Source organism: Colobus angolensis, unplaced genomic scaffold (genome assembly GCF_000951035.1).
Source record: "Colobus angolensis palliatus isolate OR3802 unplaced genomic scaffold, Cang.pa_1.0 Scaffold199, whole genome shotgun sequence".
Taxonomy (NCBI): domain Eukaryota; kingdom Metazoa; phylum Chordata; class Mammalia; order Primates; family Cercopithecidae; genus Colobus; species Colobus angolensis.
In genome coordinates, this window is record NW_012115143.1 from 2,686,801 (window position 1) to 2,694,638 (window position 7,838).

General features: G+C 43.2%; 1 protein-coding gene across 3 annotated transcripts in view; it reads right to left on the reverse strand.

Annotated features, from left to right (window-relative positions):
• Window positions 1–7,838, reverse strand: part of SPG11 (spastic paraplegia 11 (autosomal recessive)) — a 105,697-nt gene that overhangs the window by 26,364 nt on the left and 71,495 nt on the right. For all 3 annotated transcript variants that reach the window (XM_011941181.1, XM_011941182.1, XM_011941180.1), the window contains exons 27-28: window positions 5,483–5,590; window positions 2,068–2,230 (exon numbers count right to left, since the gene is read on the reverse strand). In XM_011941181.1, the coding sequence (XP_011796571.1) occupies window positions 2,068–2,230; window positions 5,483–5,590 (271 nt within the window). The remainder of the gene's footprint in view (window positions 1–2,067; window positions 2,231–5,482; window positions 5,591–7,838) is intronic.

Below are 7,838 nucleotides of genomic sequence, written 5' to 3' on the forward strand. Positions count from 1 at the left end.
GCCTCCCAAAGTGCTGGGATTACAGGCTTGAGCCACCGCGCCCGGCCGCAAAACCCCATTTCTAACAAAAAATACCAGGTGTGGTATTAGCCAGGTGTGGTGGTGTGTGCCTGTAATCCCAGCTACTCAGGATGGTGAGGTGGGAGGATCACTTGAGCCTGGGAGGCAGAGGTTGCAGTGAGCTGAGGATGTGCTACTGCACTCCAGCTTGGGCAACAGAGCCAGACTCTGTCTCAAAAAAAAAAGAACGTATTCCTGTTCTCTAAGCAAATAAATGTTAAATATGCACACATAGTAACAGTTTCTAAAAATAGGAAAAATTATAGAATAAAAGTATTATAGTCATGTTTAACAATATACTAGATCCTTATAATTATTCAAAGATAGATTATGGCAAACAACAGGAAATTCATTTTTTAAAAAAAATTATAATTACTACAGATCAATGAAAAAACCTATATGTTAAAAGGGCTTATTTTTGGTCTGCATAGTAACTGATAAGTACCATCTTATATCCATTACATTTTGGAAACACCCCTTTTTCCTTTTAGTCATCAGATCCACAGCCTGCAACAACTGGCTCTGAGCTCAGGATTCTGTCAGTGTTCTGTGCAAATCTGAGCTCTCCAGTTGAATATCTGTGAGTTTAAATGTGAGAAAATAACCTTAGTAGCCAAACTGTCAGAATATAGTATAAAAGAACAAAATATCATTCAGTAAAAACTTGAAATTATCAAACAAGTGGAAAAGATAATAAAGCAATATTTGTTTGATTCAATCAGCAACAAGTTTAGAGACTGCCAATGTCTCGAGAAATCTGAAAAAAAAAAAAAAAAAGCACAATTTATCTCTGAAACTTTAAAAATGATTTGTGCATTTCTGAAGTAGGGTTTATGACCCTGAGCAATGCTAAGGTTACTTGCCATAGAGAAGATAGTGACAGGGTATGGGAATTCAGTCAGGGTGGTGGGAAATATTGTAGAGGAAAATTATAATAGATATAGAAAATATTATATAAGGATAATTATATATTAATGTAAGAAAAATTATATAATAGTTATAGGAAATAAACACAAACCTTCTTGGAAGGCCAGGCAGTTTGCACAGCTTCAGTGACAGATATGGCTGAAGGCAGCCTCTTTACCTTCAGTTAATAGCCAAAAAGCTAGTAACAAGGGAATGTGGGGAAGTTTATCTAAATAGCTTGTTTATTCATGTGGTCCTAAGATCAACCTTTGATCAACAGCAGGCGCATAATTGCTCTCTACTATCGGCAATCTTAATTACCATCTAATAGTGTTTACTTGAAACCTTTGCCATTTAATCTGTACTAAATAAATGCGAACTTTGCCAGCTTATGAGGCAATGCTCCAGACTCAGAGCAGAGCCCCTTAGCCGGACTGACAGGCCAAGTATCTCAGTCAGTGTACATCTTGATCCATCACTAGGTCAGGGTCTGTGGGTTGGACCCCCGCAACAGGGTAATGTAGAAGCCAGCCAGGAGGAAATGTGGCTATTTGGTAACTGCTTAGAATGAGATGATTGGATATTATATGTTTTATACTGTTGTATTATTTCTTGAATATTTTAACCACAATTTAAAGTTCTCTGTAACTTCTTTACCCCCAGTTGCACGCTGTAAGTTAATGTTATATGCATTTTAATTTCCTAACTACCCCTCTAAGGTATTTTCAAGATTAAAGAAGCTAACTTCTTTTTTTATTTATTTATTTTTTTTTTGAGACAGAGTCTCGCTCTGTCGCCCAGGCTGGAGTGCAGTGGCCGGATCTCAGCTCACTGCAAGCTCCGCCTCCCGGGTTTACACCATTCTCCTGCCTCAGCCTCCCGAGTAGCTGGGACTACAGGCGCCCGCCACCTCGCCCGGCTAGTTTTTTGTATTTTTTAGTAGAGACGGGGTTTCACCGCGTTAGCCAGGATGGTCTCGATCTCTTGACCTCGTGATCCGCCCGTCTTGGCCTCCCAAAGTGCTGGGATTACAGGCTTGAGCCACCGCGCCTGGCGGAAGCTAACTTCTTAATAGCAACTTAACTGTAAGGATTGTCTTACCATCAGAGAAGAGATGCTCTCTTTCAACAAAGAGCTGTAAAAGCTTCCCCAGCTCATATGGGGTCTTACACTGCTGTAGCATAAGCTTCAAAAGGAAACACACCTGATCCTCCAGCCACATAGCAGGGATGACAGGGTGGACCTTTGTGGCTGCTGTGTTAAGCTATAAAAGAAAAAGAGAGGCTTAGGGAAAGGAGTTTCATGAGAATAGCAAATCAAAACCTCCAAATCTAGGAACCTCTAAGAAAGCTAAAATTCCCTCAAAAGCTATTGCCTGTCATAAAGTGGGGGTGCTTACTCAGTTCCTTTCCAAATGGCAGGAACTGGTAATGGGGCTCAGAGGACTGGCAAAAACAAGCCCTCCTCAGCAGCTTTGCACATTGTCTCTTTGTGGAAAGTTCTGGTATAGAGCTGCACGTGTGAAAAAGATGGGCAAGAGTCCTAAAGACTGAATGTTAACTACAGAGTTAATGTAAAATATTCCTACTTAGTGATTGTCAACTTAATAGCCCTCTGAGTTGCTGTGAAATTAATCAGACGTCTCACTTAGCAGCCTCTTTATTTTTATTTTATTTTATTTTTTTGAGACGGAGTCTTGCTCTGCTGCCCAGGCTGGAGTATAGTGGTGCAATCTTGGCTCACTGTAACCCCTGTCTCCTGGGTTCAAGTGATTCTCCTGCCTCAGCCTCCTGAGTAGCTGGGATTACAGGTGCACGCCACCACACTCGGCTAATTTTTTTGTATTTTTAATAGAGACAGGGTTTCACCATGTTGGTCAGGCTGGTCTCGAACTCCTGACCTGATGATCCGCCTGCCATGGCCTCCCAAAGTGCTGGGATTACAGGCATGAGCCACCATGCCTGGCCTAGCAGCTTCTTTAAAGAGGGATGTAGGCCTGCCCTTGAATCCAGAGGATTTTTAATTCATATTATAAAAACTGCTCAGAAAGACTTGCCTAACATTACTTCGCTAGTTCTACCATTACTTTGCTAGTTCTACCATTTTGCTTGTAGTTTATTCTTGTTGGAGAATGGTCTCAGTTAAGAAGCTTGGATTTACATCATTTCAACTGAATGCTAAAAATATTAATAGGAAGATGAATTCAAGTGACAGGCTGCATTTCTACAAGTAGGTATGGCAAAAAATATCTTCTAGGATGCTGCAGGAGAAGGCTGATTTCAGAGGAGTGGTGCTTTCTTACCTGCTGTGGCAGCTGCTGTTGTTTTTCTTTCCTTTGTGTCGGCAGAGAACAGGGTCTCACTATGTTGTCCAGGCTGGTCAAACTCCTGGCCTCAAGCCATTCTCCCGCCTCTGCCTCCCTAAGTGCTGGGATTACAGGTATGATGACTGTGCTCGACAGATGCTTCTTTTGTGACTTCATTCCTGATTTTTACTTTGGCTCTTGCTTCATATTATTTTTGGAAGACTAATATTTAGTTCTCAGTCATTACAGTTTTGTAGTTCACTCTAGACTTCATACAACATAACCCCAAAAAATACTGGGCATTTTGGTGGAATAGAAACTTAACTGCTGGGTTTCAAAAAATGTATATATTCATAGGCACCAAAAGCTTGTAATTCAGGACCTCTGTGCCTAGTGCTGAGTTAGGCCCTAGTCTTGGCTGAATACTTCCTGTATACTTCTGAACACACTATAAAAGTCACTCTGAAGGTAAGTTTAATATGCAGGGCTTTTTGGCTGTGATGTAAGTTTTAGAAGACAATATTCCCTTCAATGGAATTCTCAAGACTGCCAAGATCTTAAATTAAGGAATGGTTTATAAAATCATATGTCACATTACTGCTATCTTCTTACCCCTATCTGGAATGAATTTCCTTCTCTACTCTCTCTCCTATGCCCTATGTGGTCCTCCCTGTACATTTCTCATCCTCCTCTCTTAAATTCCAATAGGACTTACCTACTGGTAAGTACAAAGATCATTTTGCTTTTGCAGCATCTCCCTTAATGCAAAGTGTTTAAGGGAATTATGAGAAAAAACACTGGTAGTCAGCTCACTAAATTGCTACTATTTCTGCTTAGACACTGTTCCTGAATGTTTTCTTTTTTTTTTTTTTTGAGACGGAGTCTCGCTCTGTGGCCCAGGCTGGAGTGCAGTGGCCGGATCTCAGCTCACTGCAAGCTCCGCCTCCCGGGTTCACGCCATTCTCCTGCCTCAGCCTCCCGAGTAGCTGGGACTACAGGCGCCCGCCACCTCGCCCGGCTAGTTTTTTGTATTTTTTTAGTAGAGACGGGGTTTCACCGTGTTAGCCAGGATGGTCTCGATCTCCTGACCTCGTGATCCGCCCATCTCGGCCTCCCAAAGTGCTGGGATTACAGGCTTGAGCCACCGCGCCTGGCCCTGAATGTTTTCTATAACCATTCTGACTGGATTTTGATGTTTAGAAGAACAAAAGTTATATAATACTTCTATTCTTTTTTAAAAAGTATTTCTCTTCTTGATTCTTTATCCTCCTGAGTGTCCTTGTTAAAATTAGCTGGGATTAGGGCATTAGTCCTTAGTCTTTATTTAATTACTTGTATACTTAACTCTGTGGTTCTAAGAAAAGGAACTAATCTGAGCAGATGATGGAACTAGTTAAGCTGGTCAGGCAAGAATAAGAAGATACCTGGGAGGTATCCAATGAGCCATAGGAAGAAACAGACTAAGGAAATTAATGTGCCTATTTTCTGTAGTTTCAGAATCCTAGGCATATTCAAATAACTGATTTGGTATTTTCAAACATGTAACTTTCAAATCTTTATTACAGTGAAGACCAATGTGGCCGGACATGGTGGTTCATGTCTGTAATCCCAACACTTCGAGGCAGGAGGACTGCTTAAGGCAAGGAGTTCCAAACCAGCCTGGGCAACAAAGCAAGACTTCTTTCCTATAAAAACAATATTAAAAATGATTGGGTGCAGTGGCTCATGCCTGTAATCCCAGCACTTCAGGAGGCTGAAGCAGGTGGATTACTTGAGGTCAGGAGTTCGAGACCAGCCTGACCAACATGGTGAAACCCCATCTCTACTAAAAACAAAAAATATTAGCTGGGTGTGGTGGTGGGCACCTGTAATCCCAGCTACTCGGGAGGCTGAGGCAGGAGAATCGCTTGAACCTGGCAGGCGGAGGTTATAGTGAGCCCAGATCGTGCCACTGTACTCTAGCCTGGGTGACAGAGCCAGACAGTGTCTCAAAAAAGAAAAAAAAAAAAAGATTAAAAATTAGCCATGCTACTTGGGAGGCTGAGGCAGGAGGATCTCTTGAGCCTAGGAGTTCGAGGCTGCAGTGAGCTGTGATCACAGCGGTGTACCTGAGCAACTGAGTGAGACCAAGTCTTTAAACAAAAATAAAAAAGGCCATGCATGCCAACCAAGTTCAGATCAGTAAGAAAGAGCACCATAATTCCAACTTACTATTTCAAGGCTCTCCTGAAACTCCAGAAGTTTAGCTTCAGCTTCTTTATAATTCTTGAAGAACATACACAGTTCATACATCTCCATCACCAACAGTAATGGGGAATCCTTTGATAAAGAGTTCGAAAAAAATTACAAAATTTTGAACTCACTATTTTTTCAATGAATAATGCCAAATAAGAGAATGTTAAAAATGCTATTAAAAAGGCAGGGCATGGTGGCTCATGCCTGTAATGCCAGCACTTTGGAAGGCTGAGGCAGTGGGATCACCTGAGGCCAGAAGTTCGAGACCACTTTGGCCAACATGATGAAACCCCATCTCTACTTAAAACATAAAAAAGTAGCCAGGCATGGTGATACTCCAGAGGCTGAGGCATGAGAATCACTTGAACCTGGGAGGTGGAGGTTGCAATGAGCCAAGACTGTGCCCCTGCATTCCATCCTGGGCGACAGAGTGAGACTCTGTCTCAATAAATAAATAAATAAATAGAATTAGCCAAGTGTGGTGGCATGTGCCTATAGTCCCAGCTACAAGTAAGGGAGGATCACTTGAGACCTGGAGGTCGAAGCTGTAGCTGTGATCACATCACTGCACTCCAGCCTGGGCAACAGAGCAAGACTCTGCCTCAAAAAAAAAAAAAAAAAGGCTATTAGCAATAGCTTCACAGATTAAATCACGTACGTTAAAAAGAAAGTTAAATATATTTTCCTTTTGGAAAAATGATACTCAGGCCAGTTACACCTACTCAACAATCCATGCCGTCTATTCTTTTTGAGACGGAGTTTCGTTCTTGTTACCCAGGCTGGAGTGCAATAGCGCGATCTCAGCTCACCGCAACCTCCACCTCCCAGGTTCAAGCCATGCCTCAGCCTCCGGAGTAGCTGGGATTACAGGCATGTGCCGCCACGCCCGGCTAATTTTGTATTTTTAGTAGAGACGGGGTATCTCCATGTTGGTCAGGCTGGTCTCCAACTCCGGACCTCAGGTGATCCACCCACCTCCGCCTCCCAAAATGCTGGGATTACAGGCGTGAGCCACCGCGCCTGGCATTCTCTGTCTATTCTATTCTCTGTCTATTCTTCCTGCCCGTGTGCCCACTGCACATGGGCAGGAAGCATTCCACCAGATGGTGCTATGACACCTTTATTATATTTTTAATTTATTATTTTTTTGAGACACAGCCTCATTCTGTCACCTAGGCTGGAGTGCAGTGGCATGATCACAGCTCACTCACTACAGCTTTGACCTCAGGTGATCCTCCCACCTCAGCTTCTAGAGTAGATGGGACTAGAGGTGCGTGCCACCATGCCAGGCTAATTTTTGTATTTTTTGTAGAGATGGGGTTTGCCGTGTTACCCAGCCTGATCTTGAACTCTTGGACTCAACTGATCCATCCACCTAGGTCTCCCAAAGTGCTGGCATTACAGGTGTGCGCCCGCATGCCCAGGCATAACATTTTAAACACACATACCTGGATAATCAGCTCTACTGACCCACCTTACCTATTGTTGCCTGTGGCACTGATTCATACATTTTATTGTTGTCAGTGGGAGTCACTCAGTCAGATAGGAGCGACTTAGATCCTCCTATCTGTAGGAGTATGAATCAGAAAGTATGGCTCTGAACTGTAAATACACCACTTACTGAAGTATTTTGAGACCTTGGGTAGGTTACTTAAGTTTTGTGAGCCTTGATTTATTAGTCTGTAAAATGAGGGCAACATCACTTCATAATACCTTTTTTTTTTGAGACATGGTCTTGCTCTGTCACCCAGGCTGGAGTGCAGTGGCACGATCTTGGCTCACCGCAACTTCCACCTCGCGGGTTCAAGTGATTCTTGTGCCTCGGCCTCCCAAGTAGCTGGGTTTACAGGTGCATCCCACCATGCCCGGATTTTTTTTTTTTTTGTATTTTTAGTAGAGACGGGGTTTTGCCATGTTGGCCAGGCTGGTCTCAAATTTCTGGCCTCAAATGATCCGCCTCCCTTGGCCTCCCAAAGTGCTGGGATTACAGGTGTGAGCCACCATGTCTGGCCCATAATATCTAATATTATTTTCACATAGGATTATTGTGAAAACTCACTAAAATAATGTATAAAAAGCACCCTGAGGCTGGGCACAGTGGCACACACCTGTAATCCCAGCACTGTGGGAGGCCGAGGTGGGTGGATCACGAGGTCAGGAGATCGAGAACAGCCTGGCCAACATGGTGAAACTCTGTCTCTACTAAAAATACAAAAAATTAGCCGGGCATGGTGGCACGTGCCTGTAGTCTCAGCTACTTGGGAGGCTGAGGCAGGAGAACTGCTTGAACCCGGGAGGCAGAGGTTGCAGTGAGCCGAGATCATGCCACTGC